The 21771-nt window shown below is 38.6% G+C and overlaps 1 protein-coding gene and 1 long non-coding RNA gene across 3 annotated transcripts; one reads left to right on the top strand and one right to left on the bottom strand.

The window, feature by feature from the left end:
- The first annotated feature begins 403 nt into the window (after nt 1–403).
- On the top strand, nt 404–1952 carry LOC131227753 (protein FAR1-RELATED SEQUENCE 5-like). Of its 2 annotated transcripts, XM_058223558.1 has the most exons (3): nt 404–1459; nt 1540–1634; nt 1726–1952. In XM_058223558.1, the coding sequence occupies exons 1-3, from the start codon at nt 471–473 to the stop codon at nt 1728–1730; spliced, it is 1089 nt and encodes a 362-aa protein (XP_058079541.1). In that variant the 5' UTR covers nt 404–470; the 3' UTR covers nt 1731–1952. The 2 variants fall into 2 exon arrangements, with proteins under 2 accessions (XP_058079541.1, XP_058079540.1); XM_058223557.1 differs by having other exon boundaries at nt 1540–1952.
- Nucleotides 1953–12602: 10650 nt separating this feature from the next.
- LOC131227692 (uncharacterized) lies at nt 12603–16913 on the bottom strand. The gene is made up of 2 exons (XR_009162453.1): nt 16627–16913; nt 12603–12826 (listed from the first exon to the last, which is right to left on the bottom strand). It is a non-coding gene; the product is annotated as an uncharacterized LOC131227692 (long non-coding RNA).
- Between the last annotated feature and the right edge of the window lie 4858 nt (nt 16914–21771).

Genomic DNA, 21771 nt, shown 5'->3' with positions numbered 1-21771 from the left:
TTGGTGACGTTGTATGTTTTGACACAACATACAAGACAAATGAATTTGATATGCCTTTTGGTCCATTTGTCGGAGTCAACCATCATAAGCAATCTATTTTATTTGGTGTCGGACTTCTGTTTGGTAAAACCATTGAAGATTCCAAATGGTTATTTCAGTCATGGTTACAAGCAATGGGTGAGAAGCTTCCAAAGGCCATAATCATAGATCAGGATCCAGCAATTGCTGCTGTAATTGCAAGTGTATTTTCAAATACTGAGCATAGGTTGCGCATGTGGCACATTGTTCAGAAGCTTCCAAAGAAGTTATGTAAAGTAATTAATGAGAACCCCTCATTCAACACTGATTGGAGAAATTGTATATATATGTGCGATGAGGAAGCCGAATTTGAAGCATTATGGTCGAAAATGATTATAGATTATAACCTTGAAGAAAATAAATGATTACAAGATTTGTACACGATACGTAAAATGTGGATTCCAGCTTATGTCAAGAAAACGTTTTATGCAGGGATGTCAACGACACAACGGAGTGAAGGCATGAATGCCTTCTTTGATTATTTTGTAAGTCATAAGTCAACGTTATTAGAATTTGCAGAAGGATATGATCGCGCTTTACAAAAACGTCGGCATAATGAGTTGAAATCGGATTGTGACACTTTATATAGTATACCTGTAGCAATAACCTCGATCGATATTGAAATAGAGATGGCAAAAATTTATACAAGAGAAGTATTTTATGACTTTCAAGTAGAGGTGAAGGAAAGTGCTTTACTTGTTAATAAGCTGGTAGTAAGGGAAGGACCATTAAGTAAATATAATATATTCGACTATAGAAGGAATGATAAAATGTATACAATTATTTGGAACCATGATGAACGGGTTGGTTCTTGTACTTGTCAGAGCTTCGAATTTCGTGGGATTGTTTGCAGGCATTTATTAGTTGTGTTCAAGGAAGAATCCATCATAAAAATGCCTTCTCATTATATACTTAAAAGGTGGACACGTAATGCGAAAGAAAAAAATAAAAGTGACTCAACTCATTTGTCTTCAAACATTGATGAGTCAACCATTTTGGGGCGCAATAAAATATCTCGTATGATGAACTATTTAATAAATGAAGGAACGAGGACTCCAGAAATAATGGAACCTGTGTTATCAGCTTTAGAAGATTTGGTTGCAAATGTTCGTCAAAAATGTGGAATCGAAGAAGAAACCAGTATTGTCAAGAATGTCGAGGGTGGTGAAAGCAATCTATTGTTTAATGCACATTCTAAGAACTCTTACGTAGTACTTGATCCGATAGTTGTTAGTACTAAAGGCCGAACGAGTAAAAGATTTAAATCTGGCAGGGAGGAGAATAGTAAGTTATGCCGTGGGTGTAACAAGTGGGTTATTGGGCATGATAAACGAAATTGTCCTATATATAACCAACTTGATAATGCATCTGAAGAAGCCAGGTATATATTTTTTCCCTGTTTTTTTATTTGATTTCTTACATACATTGCATTATTTTAAACAAAATTCATTATCTCCACAGTTATGGCACTAACATTGAAAGAGGAAAGGGAAAAGCAGTTGGTAGGCCAAGAGGAAAAAATATAGTACAGGGTCGTGGTAGGATGTTAAATCAAGGTAATTAAAAAATAACTATCAAGGCATTTATTAATGAATGTTTAATATATACTTTCGATTTTCATGTACTTATATAATCTCACATGATTAGATTGATCGGTACCAAAGGCATGATGTCTTAAATGTCTACAAGCTTGCGCCATCAGCTACATGTACGAATTCTAACCCTTTTATTAAAACAATAACTTAAATATATGTTCTTTTCCTTTTGATGCCTACAATTTTTTGTTCTTTTCCTTTTCATGCATATAGTTAAGTTTCAATGGATGTATAATTGAAAATTTTTCTGGTCGTTTTGTATGCAGGAATATCTTGAAATTATTTACTATGAAGATACCTATTATAGATCACGGAAGATTGAAGCATCCACTACTCTTAATGTCGACGAGCGGGAGTGATTTCATTTTCCTGGCACGAACGTGCAGTTATTTTTTCGATTTTCATATTCTTATTATAGAATATTTGTATGCATGTTTCAAGGACAATGAAACATTCAACTGTTGTTGATCAGTGGTTTAAGGTCGTAGAAATTTTGAATAACATTTTCTTTTTCTAATAACATACATAGAAGTAAATAAGTGAGAAATATCCATTGATTTAGTATGATAGCAAGATTTTATGCTTTCCATTGTCTTTCATAGACTAGAACAATTCAAGTTATGATTTGACAATCAGTTGTACATATCCCTCCCTTGGGCTTTGTTCCCTCCAACATCAGTGCACTTGCATCGTAGAAAAAGCTATCATTCATAACCATACTCTAATGGAACTTATCCCCACGGCCCATTGAAGCCATTGAATATCTTCTGGGTTTCATCCAACCCACCATAGAAATAGCTATCATTCACCCCCGTCTGTTCACCTCCACCATATTGTAGACCATTCTCCTTGCTGTAGCTGATCTGGCTGCAGCTCCCATCAGAAGAGCTACAGTTATTCTCCCCTCCAAGCATGTAAGCTCCATCTTTCATTTGATATGAATGGTGTGGATGATGGTGGTGGTGGTAGTGATGTATGGGAGAGTGGTGGCCCCCAGCATAGTGACTGGCGAAATGTACAGGTAGCTACGGATAGGAGAATCATTACCTGTCTGATTTTCTCTACTGAGTGTAGACTATTGGCTGAATCTTTTCATCAGGCTTACAAGATTGACATACTAGATAATACACCCATGGCTGTGCAGGCCCAGTCAAGCAGTCGACCCTTAGGCATAAGGGCAGGCTCCAAATTGAAAATGAGTCAATACGTCTCTTGTTTGTCAAGGATGGGCAATTTTTTTCTTCAAAAAGGATTCTTCAAATTGAGCATAGATGTTCCTCATCGCTTGTGAGTTCATCAGCTAGAATGATCACTTCACTAGCTGTTTGTAGCTTTATCCATGTATTCAGTTAGAAAGCCAATGTATGTAAAACAGATCTGCAGTCTAACTGTTATGCTTATTACAAGTAATCAAACAAGTTATATGTGTGATATTTATGTTAAGGAATTGATCAGTAATTGTATTTATTGTTTGGCTGTCGAGTATTCATACTTAAAATTATGACAAAAAATTTGCTTGTAGTGTATCCAGTATCAATAGGAAATTTATTCCACTGGTTCCTTGTTTTCTTGCATTTTTTTATTCTGTCATTGCGTTCAGTTAGAAAAGTAGAATTAAAAGAGTGGGGAAATAAAGGAAATTTGTTTTGCCATATGAACCTGGTGATGGTCCTGTGGAATGTTCTTGCCAAATTAAGATTCAAGCTCACAGCATGACCCATTGATGAAATTTCGAGATTGTTTCCAAGACTTCTCGAATCCACGAGGAAAGAAAGCGAGAAAATAGAAATAAATTCTAATAAATTCGAAATTGATTGATGAATAATTGATAACGAGTTCACAACCCTTTAAAAAGGGGTATCAAGCAAACGGAAAGAAATAATAATAAAACTACAACTCAAACTCCTAGAATCATCTACTTACTATAAATAGTAAACTTACTATTTATAGACGGTCGTGATGTCTACTAGTGCGCAAGGTTTTCGGCCAAAAATAGTAAGTGTCCTATTTGGCTTCACCAAACCGTTCTCCTAATTATTCTAAGCTCTTTTCACGTTGGGCGCAACTCCTAAAGCCCGACGGATGAAGAGTTATAATCAAACTAAAACTTACTATTTATAGTAAAAACGAAATTAAAACAGGGAAACGACCGTCGATCTAGGGGTTTTTCACAATTCCGGGCTGCATAACCTGGCGTAGCAGGGTTGGTTGGCTAAAGTAGCTCGTTCTACCCCAAAATCATATATTTTACGTCAGATAACTCATTCCGGATTGCGAGATACGCCCAATCTAAGGTCCGATGGTCCGGATCACTTCTGTCATCGACCGGGCCTTTTCTGATCCATCTTGGCCATGAAACTGTCCGCGACCCGCTCTACATCAGTCCCCTCCACTTCAAAAGAACTCGTCCTCGAGTTCTCATCTTGCTCTGGTTCATGATACTCGGTCAGGTCCGCGACGTTGAAAGTCCGTGAGATTGCCATGTCATTTGGAAGATCAACAACATAAGCGTTGTCATTGATCTTTCGGATGATTGGTACCGGTCCAATCTTTTTATTCTTTAACTTGTTGTACGTTCCAGTCGGAAATCGTTCTTTGCGCAGATGGACCATTACTTGGTCACCCACCTCGAACACTTTTTGTCGCCGATGCTTGTCGGCTTGCTCCTTGTATTTTTCGTTCGAGGCATGTAGCTTGGTTTGTACTTCCGCATGAATGCCCATGATCTTGTCAGCCATATGTTCCGCTGCAATGCTCATGCCTGGGAGCTTGGGCAGAGGGACCAAGTCTAGTGTGTGGCGAGGTACTCGTCCATAAATAACCTGGAACGGGGATTTCCCTGTCGAGCGGTTCACCATGTTGTTGAATGCAAACTCCGCTTGAGACAAAGCCAAATCCCACTACTTCGGTTTTTCTCCTGAAATACATCGAAGGAGGTTTCCCAACGTGCGATTCACAACCTCAGTTTGACCGTCAGTCTGTGGGTGGTAGGCGCTGCTGAACTGAAGTCGTGTATCGAATCGAGTCCACAAAGTCCGCCAAAAGTGGCTTATGAACTTCGTGTCACGGTCAGAAGTAATAGTCTTGGGAACCCCGTGTAGCCGCACAATTTCTCTGAAGAATAGATTCGCCACGTGTGTTGCATCGAGAGTCTTCTTGCATGGAATAAAGTGCGCCATCTTGGAGAAATGATCTACTACCACGAACACCGAATCCATGCCGCGTTGTGTTCGTGGGAGACCAAGCACGAAGTCCATAGATAAATCCTCCCAAGGGCCGTCAGGCACGGGTAACGGGGTATAGAGGCCCGTATTATGAGATTGCCCCTTGGAGGTCTGACAAATATAACAACGTTGGACTGCCTTTCCCACATCACGTATCAATTGCGGCCAGTAATACCGTTCTTTCACAAGAGCTCGCGTCTTGTCTCGCCCAAGGTGTCCACTGAGGCCACCTCCATGTAGCTCTTGGATTATCTGTTCCCTTAGCGAACTGTTTGGGATGCACAGTCGATTTCCCTTGAAAAGGAACCCGTCTTGCATATGTAAGTCGCCGGGGTGACCTTCTTGGCATCTAACCCATGCGTCCTTGAAGTCGTCGTCATCGGCATATATGTCTTTGAGGCGCTCGAACCCGACAACCTCATTGCTCATAGTGACTAACAAAGTTGCACGGCGACTCAATGCATCAGCTACTTTGTTCTGTTGCCCTGACTTATGTTTTAGTACGAATGTAAATTCCTGCAAAAACGAGATCCATCTAGCATGCACACGGTTAATGTTAGCTTGACTATTAATGAATTTGAGAGCTTGATGGTCCGTGTAAAGTATGAATTCCCTTTGAATCAAATAATGTCGCCAGTGCCGCAGTGCCTGGACCACCGCGTATAACTCGATCTCATATGTAGACCACTTCTTACGTGCATCGCTAAGTTTCTCACTGTAGAAGGCTACCGGCCTACCTTCTTGAGACAAAACTCCCCCAATTCCGACATATGAGGCATCACATTCGACTTCAAACAGTTTGTCAAAGTTGGGAAGTACAAGAACCGGGGTCGTGGATAATCTGCGCTTGATTTCGGCAAAGCTCCTGTCGGTTTCGTCAGTCCACTGAAACTGCCCTTTCTTCATGCAATCTGTGATTGGTGAAACAATGGTACTGAAATTTTTCACGAACAGACGATAAAATGTCGCCAGTTTATGAAAACTTCGCACTTCGTGAATATTTGTAGGAACCGGCCATTCTCTGATTGCCTTCACCTTTTCCTCATCCACCCGAATGCCCGTGGATGTGACGACAAAACCCAGGAATAATAAGTTATCAGTCATGAAGCTACACTTTTTAAATTGAAGTACAGTTTATTTTTAGTGAGCACTTGAAGGACCTTCTTGAGGTGTTCCATATGGGTGGTTTCGTCTTGACTGTATATCAAAATATCATCGAAGTAAACCACAACGAACCGCCCAATGAAAGGTTTCAGAACTTGGTTCATCAATCTCATAAATGTGCTAGGCGCATTCGAAAGACCGAAGGGCATGACCATCCATTCATATAATCCTTCCTTGGTCTTAAAGGCTGTTTTCCACTCATCACCCGACCGTATTCGAATCTGATGGTAGCCGCTCCTTAAGTCCAATTTAGAGAATATTTTTGCACCCTCTAGCATGTCCAGCATATCGTCCAACCGTGGTATAGGAAACCTGTATTTTATGGTGATTTTGTTGATGGCTCGGCTGTCGACACACATGCGCCAACTCCCATCTTTCTTTGGAGTTAATAGAGCTGGTACAGCACATGGACTCATGCTCTCTCGAATAAGACCCTTACGGATCAACTCCTCTACTTGTCCCTGCAGAATCTCGCACTCATTCGGACTCATTCGATAATGGGGATGATTCGGTAAACTGGACCCAGGGACAAAGTCGATATGGTGTTGGATATCCCGCATGGGGGGTAACCCATCGGGAAGGTCATCGGGCCAGATTTCTTTGAATTCATGTAGCAGGGGCCTTAGTATTTCAGGGATGTTGGTAGGCTCGAGTTCTTCCCCTTTTACAATTAATGCATAAGTCTGTCCTGTTTCCTTTGATTCTTCCACGAAGTCCCGTATGGTTAAGAGAAAACGACCCTCCACTTTAGAAGTTTCAGGTGGTCCCTCTGGATCCATAGGGGCCAATATGGTCTTTCGGTCGTCCTTGACAAAGATATATATATTATCTCGCCCTTTATGAGTGGCGTCACGGTCAGATTGTCAGGGCTGACCGAGTAGTATGTGACATGCTTCCATATCAACCACATCGTATACTACTTCATCCTTATAATATTTACCAATTAAAAAGGATATGGTGCACCGTTCAGTTACCTTTGTTTCGCTGACCTTCTTGATCCAAACCGATTGTATATGGAGAGGGATGACGCTCCGTTTTCAATTGCAATTTTTCCACCATGACCTTGGAGACGATGTTCTCGCTACTCCCACTGTCAATGATCATGACACAAATCTTTCGATTCACCATACACCTAGTGAGGAAGATGTTATGCTGCTGTGGATGCACTTCTTTTCTTGGTGCATATAATAGTCGCCTCATGACGAGCGACTCGCCGTGATCTTGCTGAATCCAACTTGAATCATCTGCCTCGTCCTCGGTGGTATGCTCCTGTTCTTCAATATCTGGATCTTCATAAGTGTTATCAACACTACCATCATTGATGGCGAGGTTTGCCACTTTTCGCTGAGGACAAGTATTTGATAGGTGGCCCGGTTGGCCACAACGATAGCAGTTATTGGGCCTTGGCCGAGCATAGGGATTCGGAATTCTACTTGGACCAGCAGTAGTTGATACGCCCCTTTGGGGTCTAGCTTGCCCGCTTCCCTGATCTCGGTTTTCAAACGTAGGAGGTTGAGTGCGTGCTCCTACGAGCTCCTTCCCCTTAGGCTGTGCAGTTCCCTGGGGTGGGCCCCCACAGAATCCTTGCATAGGATAGGTCCGTGTGTTAGGATGTTCAAGTTGCACTTCGCACGAGTAGCCAACTTGATCGCATCATTCATCGTCTAGACGGACTGCATCTGGACTCAATCCTGGATCACCATACACAATCCAACGTTGAATCGGGTGACTTACTGTGATTCAGTCTCGTCAAATCGTTACGCGCCACCAAGCAGTAAAATTCTTCTGTGTATTTTCTCACCGACCGACTACTCTATCGACAGTTTTGATATTGTTGAAATAATATCTGATCGTAGTCGTTAGGGAGGAATCAGGCACGTAGTTGTTGCTTCATTTGCTGCCATATACGAATTAGTGCTTTCGTCTGCCTGGTTCGTGCAAGTTGCAATTGTTCCCACCAAGCTGAAGCTCCGCCCTTCAACTGTACGCCACAAACTTGACCTTTTTTGCTTCAGGAATGTCCATATAGTCAAAGAATCACTCAATTTCAGAAAGTCAATCGAGGAAATCCTCAATGTATAGTTGGCCATTGAAGCTAGGAATATCAACCCACATTTTGAATTCTCCATTTGTTCGATCTACTCGATTACCACCTTGTCTGAGGTGTTGGAAGATTATGTCATCGATCTCCTCCTCACTAGATCCCTCTTCCTTAGGAATGACCCTTGGATGTACTACCGGTACTATCTTGCGATCAGGACGATTACGAGTCTCGACAATTGGTGGTGGAGGATTACCACCAGGAACATGGAGTTGCCCTAGGGTTTCCGCCAAGAGATCTACTATGCGGTCGATGGAAGCCTGCAGCCCTTGCATGACTTGCCGATTCTCTCGCTGCGTTGCCTTGAAAGTTACCGCCATTAAATGTAAATTCCCTGGAGCACCGCCCATGGGATTGTTACTCGACCAGTCGTTTGAAGTCATCGATCCGAGGAAAAACCTCGCTTTAATACCAAACTGACGCAAGGAAGGTCGTAAGGTCGAGCACCGACTTCTTCAAGAGGATAACTATTCTGAATCAATAAAACTTCTCTGGACTTCTCACAAAGACTTCTCGAATCCACGAGGAAAGAAAGCAAAAAATAGAAATAAATTCTAATAAATTCGAAATTGATTGATGAATAATTGATAACGAGTTCACAACCCTTTAAATAAGGGTATCAAGCAATGGGAAAGAAATCATAATCAAACTACAACTCAAACTCCTAGAATCCGCGACTTACTATAAATAGTAAACTTACTATTTATAGACGGTCGTGATGTCTACTAGTGCGCAAGGTTTTCGGCCAAAAATAGTAAGTGTCCTATTTGGCTTCACCAAACCGTTCTCCTAATTATTCTAAGCTCTTTTCACGTTGGGCGCAACTCCTAAAGCCCGACGGATGAAGAGTTATAATCAAACTAAAACTTACTATTTATAGTAAAAACGAAATTAAAACAGGGAAACGACCATCGATCAAGGGGTTTTTCGCAATTCCGGGCTGCGCAACCCGGCGTAGCGGGGTTGGTTGGCTAAAGTAGCTCGTTCTACCCCAAAATCATATATTTTACGTCAGATAACTCATTCCGGATTGCGAGATATGCCCGATCTAAGGTCCGATGGTCCCGATCACTTACAACATACATAGAAGTAAATAAGTGAGAAATATTAATTGACTTGGTATGATTGCAAGATTTTGTGCTTTCCCTTATCTTTCATAGACTGGAACAATCCAATTTATGATTTTACAGTCAATTGTACATATCCCTCCCTTGGGCTTTGTTCCCTCCAACATCATTGCACTTGCATCGTAGAAAAAGCTATCATTCATAACCAGACTCTAATGGAACTTCTCCCCACAACCCATTGAAGCCATTGAATATCTTCTGGGTTTCACCCAACCCACCGTAGAAATAGCTGTCATTCACCCCCATCTGTTCACCTCCACCATATTGTAGACCATTCTCCTTGCTGTAGCTGATCTGGCTGAAGCTCCCATCAGAAGAGCTGCAGCTATTCTTCCCTCCAAGCATGTAAGCTCCATCTTTCATTTGAAATGTTTCTGAGTTTCTGTTATAGTGTTAGTTAATACAATTTAACCCACTTCGGTACAGTATATACTATAGAGTACAGTTCAGTTATAGTATATTGCAGCTGCATTCCAATGCTTTGCTGAAGATTATGGTTTTTTGCAGACTGGGTCTAAAGAGTTTTGTGCTCAATTACTAATGTGTGAGAAAACAGGAAAAATTGGAAAAGTTAGAAAAGGCATCACGAATGATGCTAGAAACAATTCGTAGATCATGCTTTGCCTTTTCAATGTTGAGGATTATCTTTTACATTTTGTGATCTATTAGGGTGTGTTTGGATTGACGGTAAACTAGGGAAGGCAAGGGAAAGTACAAGTGTGACATAAGCTGGTTTGAATTTCAATTTTCAAAGGGAAACATTTTTCCTATTCGTTTTTACTACAGAAACTGTCTGGTTTGAATTTCAATTTTCAAAGGGAAACATTTTTCCTTCCAATTTTGTACTAAAAGCGTCACATCATATAGAAACCTCTTTCCCATCAATTGATATTTTGAAAAAAAAGGTTTTACTCCCTTGCTTAGCAAAGGAAATTGATTTCCTTCTCCTTTTGTGTTTATCAAACAGAGAAAGATGTCAAATGAAAGCCTTTCTAAAGGAAAAATGAAAAAGAGAGATAAAAAAGGAAATGTCAAATCAAAGGAAAATTATTTGCTTTCTGTAGTATACCCTCAACCCAAACACTCCCTTAGAAAAATCTATTTGCACTGTCTATTCACTTTTATTGTACTTCTCATGAATTGTGATATCTTCAATTTGGATTGGCAACTGCAGCTGTCTATGCAAGCTTGGAATTCAAAAAGGGGGAGTTGGTTTTTAGGGACCAAATGCTTGTTGGTGCTCAACACAGTTCGAATAAGGTTGTGCCAATGACCATGTTTTTGCTTTTATCTCTATCTAATCTTTCATTTTTCCATTCTTTCTTTGGAATTTGCAGTTTCTTCATATTCTTGGGCTAGACTTCTATATGGTTTCTCTGTGATTTCTTGATGGTGGTGCCTCATCCACTGTACATGTGGCATACATGGTCACTCGGTTCTAATGAGGATGTATTGCGTCCTGAAATCGCACTTATTGGATGTATGTAGCCATCCAATTTGCAGCCAACACACGCCTAAGAGGAAATTGGTCAAATGTCCAAATTAGTTGGATGCGTGGTTAAGATCAGTCATTCGGTGTGATTTTTGGGCTTTGCTGCACCCACGGTGGGGCTGACTATTTTGGTGGTTGGCATTGAAATACATATATGCCATGTCCCACGTGTATGGTGGATGAGTAACCGCCATCCAACGAGTGTGGAGGTCATGCAGTGGTTTAGTCTCACTCTTCTTACATTGGCCTCTCGTATATACATATCGCTCACTAATTTCTCCTGTTTTGCTGGTTGACTGCCTTGTATGTAGCTACTGTTTTTGTTATATTGGTTCAATAGAACTTCAGATTGGTAGGAGACTCTATTTGCAATCTCTGGGATTACCAGCAAATTCAGAACATGATCATGAGACATCTTCACATTCTTTAGAAGAGCCTTGTCCAGTTGAATTATCGGATGAAGAAGATAATACTCTCATGGCGAACTATGACAGTGTACAGTCATGTTCTTCAAGTAATATGAAGAACAACAATCTTGTACCAAAAGAGGTCTTGGAGGCGCTAGTAAATGGTAGCTTGGCTTTGCCTCACTCTAAGCAGTTTACATTGCCTTCGGTCATTCCATGTCCTCGAGGGTGTGAAGAAGAACATTACTGCAGGTGAACAAAGCTAATAAATATGCGCACCTCATGTGCAAATTTTCATTATTGTGTTCAACCCATCATTATAGCCTTGTCCCAACTCCCAACTATTTGGGGTTGGCATTACTATTCCGTTTTGCCAATCATATCCAAAGCAAGAATTCTTATGATTCTTGGAAAAATTTCTACAATGGGCTGCCCACTGGACATAACTTCCGCTCCTTTAACTGCACTTGGGTTCAATTGATGCATGTCACACATTGCTTCTTGGTGAAGGTTCCATTCATGGGATGCATGTGATTGTGAACTTTCACATGCAACTGTCTTTCTTGCCAACATATCACATGTCTATTGTATTAACTAACACTAATATCACTTTCTCTATTAGTATATACTATGATTTCTCTGTTAGTGTTAGTATTAACTAATTAACTAATTAAAAGAGTGGGGGAACAAAGGAAATTTGTTTTGCCATATGAACCTGGTGATGGTCCTGTGGAATGTTCTTGCCAAATTAAGATTCAAGCTCACAGCATGTGGAGAGGTGCACAAAATACTAGTCTGTATACACTTAGATTTCAAGGAGTGGAGAGCTTCTCATTGTGCAGGTTGGCCAGTTTGCAAATCGCCTGATTGAGGCTAGAAATGAATTGCAGCATAAGTACGTGCCTATCATCTTGTTCAATGTGCTGACTTGCTCATGGGTTGCATTTTTGTTATCTTTTATTTTTTACCAATTTCAAGTACTTTTTGTTTTTGTGCAGATCTGAGATCATTCAATGCAAGTTTACAATAACAAAGGCACTGCTATTCAAGGCTGACAGGTCATCGTTCGACCGCCTTTGTCAACAGGTTTGGGACATGTCTATTTTTCCTGACAACATGAGGCAATTGCTACTTCTAATACACACATTTCTTGATAGCCTCTGATATTGGTGTTTTGATATCTGCAGACCATGTACATGGATGGTATCCTCCAGTTTGCAGTTTGTGTCAACAGAACTGTGCTTCAGCGATCCAGACCATTGATACTAGGGGCCCCCACTTTTGAAGGGCATATCTCGAAAACCATTCAGATGAGAAGACCCTTCCCAACCCAGTTGGATGCTGAGGTTGTATGATGAACATATGGTGATGTTTGGCTTATCTCGAAATGAAAGTCCTTTAACAAGGCTATTGCTTTAGATAATTTTTATTTTATTTACATAACCAAAAAAAAAAAGCTGATTGGAAATTCACACAAATGATGATTGCTTAGGTGATGTTCTTATCATGTATTACAACAAATTGGCCAAAACTGGGAGGGAAATACATCATATACAAATGCTTTCTTTACATTACAGCACACTTGTCTTTAGTTTTGGATTCCGGATTTGATGAAGAGCTATTGCTGCTCCTTGGCCCCTGCAAGAAACAAACATCTCTTGTAAAAACAACACATTTGTGGTTACATTGCAATAAAGTTACGTTCAATATGGGTGAGCGAAAGGATTCTTGCAGAATAATTCTACAACAGGCCTGAGATGGCTCTACGCTAGTAAGCGAAAAGAATAACACACAGCCTGTAGCCCAAAGCAAAGCGGGCATGTTACAACTCATGGTCATGCTAACATAACAAAGAATTTCTTGCATAGTAGCTTTGTATTGCAGCAGTAAGCATAGCAAATTAAGATGACAATGTTCATTCCAGGCATCTTTCTTTGCAGATGAAACAACCAAGTAATGGTACATCTTTTAACATGGAAGCTTTAAAAAAAAAAATTTAATGAAAGGAAAAGCAAAAGCAAGAGAGAGAGAGAGAGAGAGAGAGAGAGAGAGAGAGAGAGAGAGAGAGAGAGAAAGAACTTGACAGGCATCTCTACAAACCACTAAATGAATAAGCATATCCAACCACCACTTGCAACCGTGACTTAAGAAACACCTTCTGGAAAACTGCTTATTTACAAAATGTTCTATTGTAGTGTCTCACTATGTTCAACTTGTCCCGTTTTGGGATTTGATTCCCGATCACATGGATCTGATTTTGGCCAAAGTAAAATATCATTTTTCTAGAAATATGTATAGTTTAGAAATTTAAAGTGGTGGCCCCCAACATATCATGTACGTGGGGCCCACCACGGACGCCCAAAGGTGCCCTAAAAGTATGAAATCAAAAATACAATTTATGCAACAGATTGTATTAACTTATACTAACAGAGAAAGTGGAAAAAGCTACGGATAAAAGCCGTTGGTAGCAATAGGTATCTATCCATAGGTCTTAAAGATATGGCTACGAATAAATCATACGGTTTAAATCCGTAGCTATACTTTCCATAACTCAAAAGACATATAGCTACAGATTATATTTGTATTTAATCTTACGAATAGGCGGAAGTTAGTAACAGCTACGGTTTCCAGATAAAAAGTGACGGTTAATAGCCGTAGCTATAGTCTAAATTTTTTTTTTAGAAAGAAAAGAAAAGAAATTACAATAATGGTATTTCTTACCATTATAGTACATGCCCTGATAGAAATTATAATAATGTCTCTCATATACTAACAATAACCAATTTCACTAAGAGATGAATGATATAGTTTTAGAAAAAGACAAGTTACCTAAAACCAAGGCTTTGACGTAAGAAAAGCTGCCAGAAGTAGATTCTGGTGGTGTTATCAATAGAGATAGAAAATTCAGTCTATTACAATTGTGAATTCTGTTATGGTTTTGCATCATAGAGATAACTTTTTCTTTCTCATGGTTCCTATGTAACTTGCTTCTGTTACATTTCTGACATCAACAAGTGGATCCAATTTCAAGAAGTATGCTTAGCATGATTAGGATATTTGCTAGAATCTCAGGTTAGGGAACAAGTGTTAGCACTAGATACAATAATACAAGGCCACTAGCAATCTTCTGCCAATGTCCAAGTCAACAAGGTTACTGGCTTCACCAATTAAAAATACAAAAGTAAATTTTACAAAAAAAAAAAACAGATAAAACAAACCTTTTTTCCTTTTATATGCAAAAACTGATATTGATTTGGGTCTCAAGCACAAGAAAATAAATGAACTAGCCTTCATCTAGAACTACAGAAAATGCTATCACAGTACGTTTTGATAGTATATAGATTATAGAAGAGATACTACCAAGACGCCAAGCTTAGCAACATCACCCACTCACCACCAAAACTGAAACATGATAAAAAAATCTGACCGATCCTTTTCTTTCTTTCTTTCTTTCTTTCTTTTTTCAAGTCGCCACCAGTGGGATCTGGCAAGCTCAACATTATGGGCTGTGAGAATTTTGAAATAAAAAAAAGGCGAGTGCGGAAAATGTAACTCCATCCCTACGAGCTACTGGAAAGTAATGCCATTCCAACAATACCTAAATGCTCAGAATAATTTGCTTAAATTTGAGAGTAACAGCCAAACCAACATGTCAAATTGGATAAATATTTGCTTCTCAATCTGATCATAGAGCCAAGACAGTAGGTTTGGGTAACCTCTATTAAAGACACCTCGCATCATGTTTGATTTTCTTGTCCCTTATCACATAAGTATGAAATATTCAGTCTATTGCAATTGTTCACTAAGAGATGAATGATAGAGTTTTAGAAAAAGACACTAAATTACCTGAAACCAAGGCTTTGACGTAAGAGAAGCTGCCAGAAGTAGATTCTGGTGGTGTTATCAATAGAGATAGAAAATTCAGTCTATTGCAATTGTGAATTCTATTATGGTTTTGCATCATAGAGATAACTTTTTCTTTCTCATGGTTCCTATGTAACTTGCTTCTGTTACATTTCTGACATCAACAAGTAGATCCAATTTCAAGAAGTATGCTTAACATGATTAGGATATTTGCTAGAATCTCAGGTTAGGGAACAAGTGTTAGCACTAGATACAATAATACAGGGCCACTAGCAATCTTCTGCCACTGTCCAAGTCAACAAGGTTACTGGCTTCACCAATTAAAAATACAAGGTTCAGGTGCCCATAGTTTCTTTGGATCTAGGTTATGAGTTGAATTTGAGACAAACAAGAGCATTTACACGGTTGGGCCCACCTGATGGATGGATCGGATTACACACACATGCACTATCAAGCATCTTATTGCATAAGCCCTTCATCACAAAGGACTGTAGATGTTCACTTTGTTCATGAGTACTAGTGATAGGCTAAATTGAATATTCCCATTGGAGGATTGGATCAAGTCTCCTAACCATGAGGTCCATTATCCTTGGATGGAATTAACTTGATCACGCACTGGTTTTAACTAATTCTTAAGTCACTTAGCAGCTGACACATGGATGGGAATGTGTACCACCTACATTAGGATTCCATGAAAGCCTCATATACACTAACATGAGATCCATTAGTTTTCCCAGGACTTTCTAGATACATCTTATAAATTAAAACCTCCATCGAGCCTTTTAAAGCTTCCTGGCACCTCAAATTGTTTTCACAAGGTTTCTCCATCATTTTTTTAAATTGTTAGATATTTTTATTTCACCATTTAAGTATTTTTATCTTTATGGAAATTCAATGGTAAGCTTTTAGCTGTCCACCTATTGTTCTCACATGGGATTTTGAGCCAAGAGTAGACACTACTCATAGTGGAAATGTTGGGTGCATGTGAGAGATAGGTTAACAGACATTTGCTAATGTATGGCATATGCTGCAAATACATTTGTAGGAATGAGAACTGAAAGTGGTTCTCCAAGAGATACCCTAGGAGCCTCCTATTTATGATCCTGTCCCCAACAGGGGTGGGTCATAAGGGTCACACGTCCAACCCTACTTGGACATCTAAAGCCAAGAGAGGAAAAGACAGCAGAAAAGAAAAAAATATGAGAAATTCATCTCCTCTCCTTCTATTTGTGTGGTCTGCCTAATTGAGCAACTCTCTTTACTCCAATCACAGCCGTTAAGAGTGTGATTAGAAGAAGACTCAGTGGCCTCCCCTTTATTGGAGATGGATAGAGGAGAGACCATCTTCATCGAATTTACACTACTCAAGGAACATGATTGTAGGTCTAACCGCAACCATCCATTTTGATTCTTAGAAATCAGACTTCATCCAGACGAGAATAAGATCTTATAAAATCAAATTTTGGAATTTTCAATGTTTGAATGGACGAGAAATATATCAAACACATGATCCAGAGCATCTCAATCTGAAAAAGAAAAAAAATAGGGAAAATACCAAAAAACAGAGGCCTTACCTGTAAGGCTCAATCCGAGGCTGCACAGCGTGGTGGTAGGGGTCTTACCTGTAATCTGAGGCCGCACAGCGTGGTGGTAGGGAATGAGGGAGAGAGAGGTGGAGGCGGTCGCGACTGGTGGTACCGATTGAGGGAGAGGAGGGAGAGAGAGGTGGAGGCGACCGCGGCTGGTGGTACCGATTGAGGGAGAGAGAGAGAGAGAGAGAGAGAGAGAGAGAGGTGGAGGCGAACGTTGCTGGTGGTGGAGAGAGAGGGTTGCACGTGGAGGTCGCTCGTGGCAGGGATTGAGGGAGAGAGAGGGCTGGTATGGAGGGCTTTAGAGAGAAGGTTGCTGGACTAGGGATTCAATGTAACCGGAACGACCGGTCTCTCACGGGAAAATCCCGCCTTGACGCCCACCGTTGATTTCAAACTTCTCCATCCGACGGCTAGCAAGTTGACAGCGCTCGACCTTACGGAGTGCTATGGTAAGGTCGAGCGTATAGTACCTTTTCCCTATATATATATATATATATATATATCGTGAGGTCGAGCGCATAGTACCTTAGGTTTTTATATGTAACATTTGTGTTTGAAGTTGAATTTATTAGAAAAATTGTTGTATATTGTACAAATCTTTATGGAATAGATCTATCCCTCATTTTATATTTAGCTTCAAGTTAAAAGAGGTTCGAGGCTTCCTTGTCGTAATACCCTCTAGCCGTTAGCCCGTTGTGAGTAAGGCTGTTTAAGGGAATTCTATTATTGACAAGCCACTCTTTTAATTAAAATCCATTGGAGTTAGTATATTAGAATGTTTGAAATAGCTTATATATACAAAATTAGACAGATCTAATAGCACTGCTTCTATTAGCCAAAATACTATTACCCCTTCTAAAAGTTTAAAATCCAAAATAACTAGATGGTTTTCTACTCAAAGTAATTTTGATTCAGAATCTGCAAAAACAAGCAAAACAATAGAATCTACTAGCATTGGCAAGACAGCCTTTACTGAGACGATGTCTATTAAAAATCTTGAAGAAATTCGGTACTCAGATATCGAACAATCACTCTAAAATTGGAACTTACCACAAGTTCCTACAAATGAGATATATATTGAAGGATCTTTTCAAAATGATGAGTCACTTGAATCTGATTTTATCATCAAAACTGTCGAACAAACAATTCCTATATCTCACCAAAATGAAGATTTATCTTTACTCTCTGTTCGAGAAATAATCCAAAATTCTTCTAAATATAATTATCTTCATTTAGGGTTTGTTCAACTTGCTGTAAAACCATTAATTCGATTGGATTTACAGACTTTTGCTTGGTGATTTTACGGGATAAAAGACACCTTGCCTTTAATGATTCCTTAATTGGAATGGTTGAAGCAACCCTTACCGATGGACATGCATATTTTATATGCATCCCAAACTATGTTGTATCTTTAACAGATAAGCATTTATCAAGATTCCTAAGATTGAAAATCTATACCCAGGGATTCAATATGTTATCAGGAAGCGAAAATATTACGATAACATATCGTATATATTATAAATTAATGAAAACAAATGCTCTAGGGACAGCCTATGAAGACAGGGTTAAAGGTTTAACCACTCTTTTTATGGCCAACCTAAACCACAATATAGTGGTTCCCAAAAGAATGAAATGGGATGAAATCAATATTGCTAAATGGCATATTGAAGATGCCCGTGAAAAACTTTCAAAAGAAATAACTGAACCAGATATTATACAAGTAAATAATGATGGTTCTGTTGATATCCTCTTTTCCAAATATTCTAAAGAACCAAGTCCTTCTTTTCAACCTACTTCTTTTCCACAGCCAAATTCTATTCCAAAAACAGTCCCTACTCATGTTTTTAGTCCTCGATACCAAGAGGATGAATCTAACCCTACGGAAAGTGATTTTATACCTAAAGTAAATGTCATTTCCTCTGAATCTAACCTTCCAAAATCATTTGCTATAGATACTGAATATCTAAAGCAAGATTTCCAAAGACATCCTTTAACTAAATGGTATTTTAAAAATATACCTGAAATAGTTAAAACGGATCTTAAAGAAAAATGGTACCTTCACATGGAAACAGTGAAAGAAACTATTCCTTTCTTTACATGGTTTAAATTAAATACTGAACATATTCCAAATCCCTCAAAGGAAATTCTTATGCTCCAAAATCTCTCACGAAAATGGGAATCTCAAGCAGGGAATCCAATAAACGAAACCTTCCCTCCATTCCAAGCAATTAAAATATCTGGTACTATTGCATCTCCCATAAAGGTAGGAGAAAAGTTTCCAGCAGATAGACCAGTGACTCCAAAAGATCTAGCTCCCATAGTTGAACAGAATAACTATACTAATACGTTTCTTCATACTCTTGGAGAACAAATGAATTTGAATAAAATACCATCCTTTCCCACATCTTCTTCATTTCCAATGGAGCAAAGAAAGACTTCTGCATTCTTTTTACCCAAAGAAGCTGCGAAGCCAGCATTTCCAAATCCAAATTCCCGTTCAGATTTTATATCTGAATTAGCCAAAGAACTTGAGAAAGCAAAAAATCCATCTATCAATGTTCTTTCTCAAGAATTTCAAGAATCTACTGAAATAAATAATCAATTCCAAAAATTTCACCTAGACTCTACTTCTGAAACTGAAAATGAAAATGAAGAAAACACTTCAGATTCAGATTCTTTTGTCAATCCAGAAATTGAACAAGTAAAAAATCAATTTCTCGACTCAAGCATGCTTCCCCAAATTCAAAGTATTGTTAAACCCACGAAACAATATTACCAAAGGCCTACTCCTGTTGATCTTCAGATCGAAGAACAGCAAACGTTTTCTAGACTCCATTTCGATGGAAATCATCTTTATGAATGGAACCTAGATGGCATGACTAAATACCAAATCCTTCAACTCTGCAACCAAATGCTCATTTACCAAAATGCATGTTTAATATACCATCATACCATAGCCAATATTGCTAGTGCTATTACGCAAGGATTTACTGGCCAATTATATGGATGGTGGAATTCTTTTCTTTCTCAAAACCAAAGAGATGAAATTCTTTCTGCCGTCAAAATAGATGCCCAAGGAAATCCAATCCTTGATGATAAAGGAAACCCAATTGATGACCAAGTCATTAGTCTCCTTGTCAATATAATCCAACATTTTGTAGGATCTACAGATGATGTTTCTGAGAAAAACAAGGAACAATTAATGAATCTTAGGTGTAAGACCTTAACTGATTTTCGTTGGTATAAAGATGTTTTTCTCTCCAAATTATACAAAATTACTTCCTGTAATGATGTTATATGTAAAGAAAAATTTATCTTAGGTCTTCCTCCCTTGTTCTCAGAAAAGGTAAAAGCTAAATTAAAAGACTTAAATTTCGGTGTGCTCAATTATAACCGATACACTTTTGGTGAATTAATTCAAACAATTTGCCAAGTCGGTTTAGGGATTTGTACCGAAATGAAACTCCAAAAGCAATTAAAGAGAGAACAATCTAATGGCCGAAAAGAACTAGGTACTTTTTGTTACCAATTCGGTTATGACCCCATCATTTCTCCTTCTACTAAAAAACATTTTAAATCCAAAGCCCATCATCCTCCCAAATACATTACAAGAAGAAACATGGATAATTTTTCAAAAACCTTCTCAAAACCAAAACCCAAACCCAAGTATTCAAAACAAAGAAGAAATTCTTCTTCCAAATGTTATAAATGTGGCCTTCCTGGTCATTATGCCAACAAATGCTTTAAGAATACTCCAAAGCGTCGCGTCAGAGAAATTGTTGCTGAACTTCCCTCTGATTCTTCTGATAAGGATGACAATCAACCATGTAAATGCAAATTCTCTGAAGAAGATTCACATCATTCTTCTTCTACTTCTTCCAAACCAAACGTCATGGTGATCACTGCCAAAGATCAATTGATTCTCGAACTTATTAATCAAGTCCATGATCCTGAGGAAAAAACGAAATATCTTAAACAGACCCTTGATCAGGCTTTAACAACCGAAGTCCATTCTAGAGACAAATCAATGCTTTCTAAAAAATGGTTGCTAATACATCTATGCTTGATGTATATCAACGCCTTCAAAACCATCGTAACATTTCCCTAACCCAGATTAATTTACAAGACCTTTATAAGGAAGTAAATATCCTTAAAAAGGAAATTTCTACTCTTAAAAAGCAAGTAGAAATCTTGCAATCTCTTTCTCCTGATGAAGAACTTAATGATTGAATTGAAAATTATATTAATCCAAATATTGTCAATTCCTTGACTATTTACCAATTCCAAAAATGGTATACTCCTATTACCATCACAAATTAAAATTTTAAAAAAGACATTATTGCCTTAATCGATACTGGGGCAGATGTAAATTGTCTTTGCGAAGGATTAATTCCTACTCAATTTTGTGAAAAGACAAATTACACAATTTATACTGCAAATAGCCAAGAATCTCATATTGAATATAAATTACCAAATGTTCATATTTGCAAAAAATGGGGTGTGTATTCCACTTACTTTCATTATTGTTAAAAACCTCCAACAAGATGCCATTCTTGGTACTCCTTTCATTCTAAAAATACAACTCTTTACTACCACTAGTAAAGGAATCCAAACTAAAATAAATTCTATAGAGTTATTCTTTGAATTCATTAAACCACCTCAACATGGTTTAATATCTGAAGTTGTTAATTGTGTTTCTAATAAGGAGGCCTAAATTCATTTCTTAAGGAATGAAATTTCCTCTTTTCAAATCCAAAAGCAACTTCTACATCCAAATTTCCAAAACCAATTATCAAAATTCCAAAAATCACTAGAACATCTTTGTTCTGAGGTCCCAAATGCCTTTTGGCATCGAAAAACTCATTTAGTTACTCTACCATATATCGATAATTTTGATGAAATACATATTCCTACAAAAGCTCGTCCATCCCAAATGGATGCACGACTTCTGAAACTCTGTGATGAAGAAATCAATTCCCTTCTCCAAAAAGGTGTTATAACTCCCTCAAAATTCCAATGGAGTTGTGCTGCTTTTTATGTTGAAAAAGCTCCTGAGATTGAAAGGGGTGCTCCTCGGCTTGTTATAAATTATAAGCCTTTAATCAAGTTTTAAAAACAATCCGATAT

This window comes from Magnolia sinica, chromosome 15 (genome assembly GCF_029962835.1).
Source record: "Magnolia sinica isolate HGM2019 chromosome 15, MsV1, whole genome shotgun sequence".
Lineage (NCBI taxonomy): Eukaryota > Viridiplantae > Streptophyta > Magnoliopsida > Magnoliales > Magnoliaceae > Magnolia > Magnolia sinica.
Note: the sequence above shows the minus strand (reverse complement) of the source record. Positions and strands in the feature narration are given on the sequence as shown.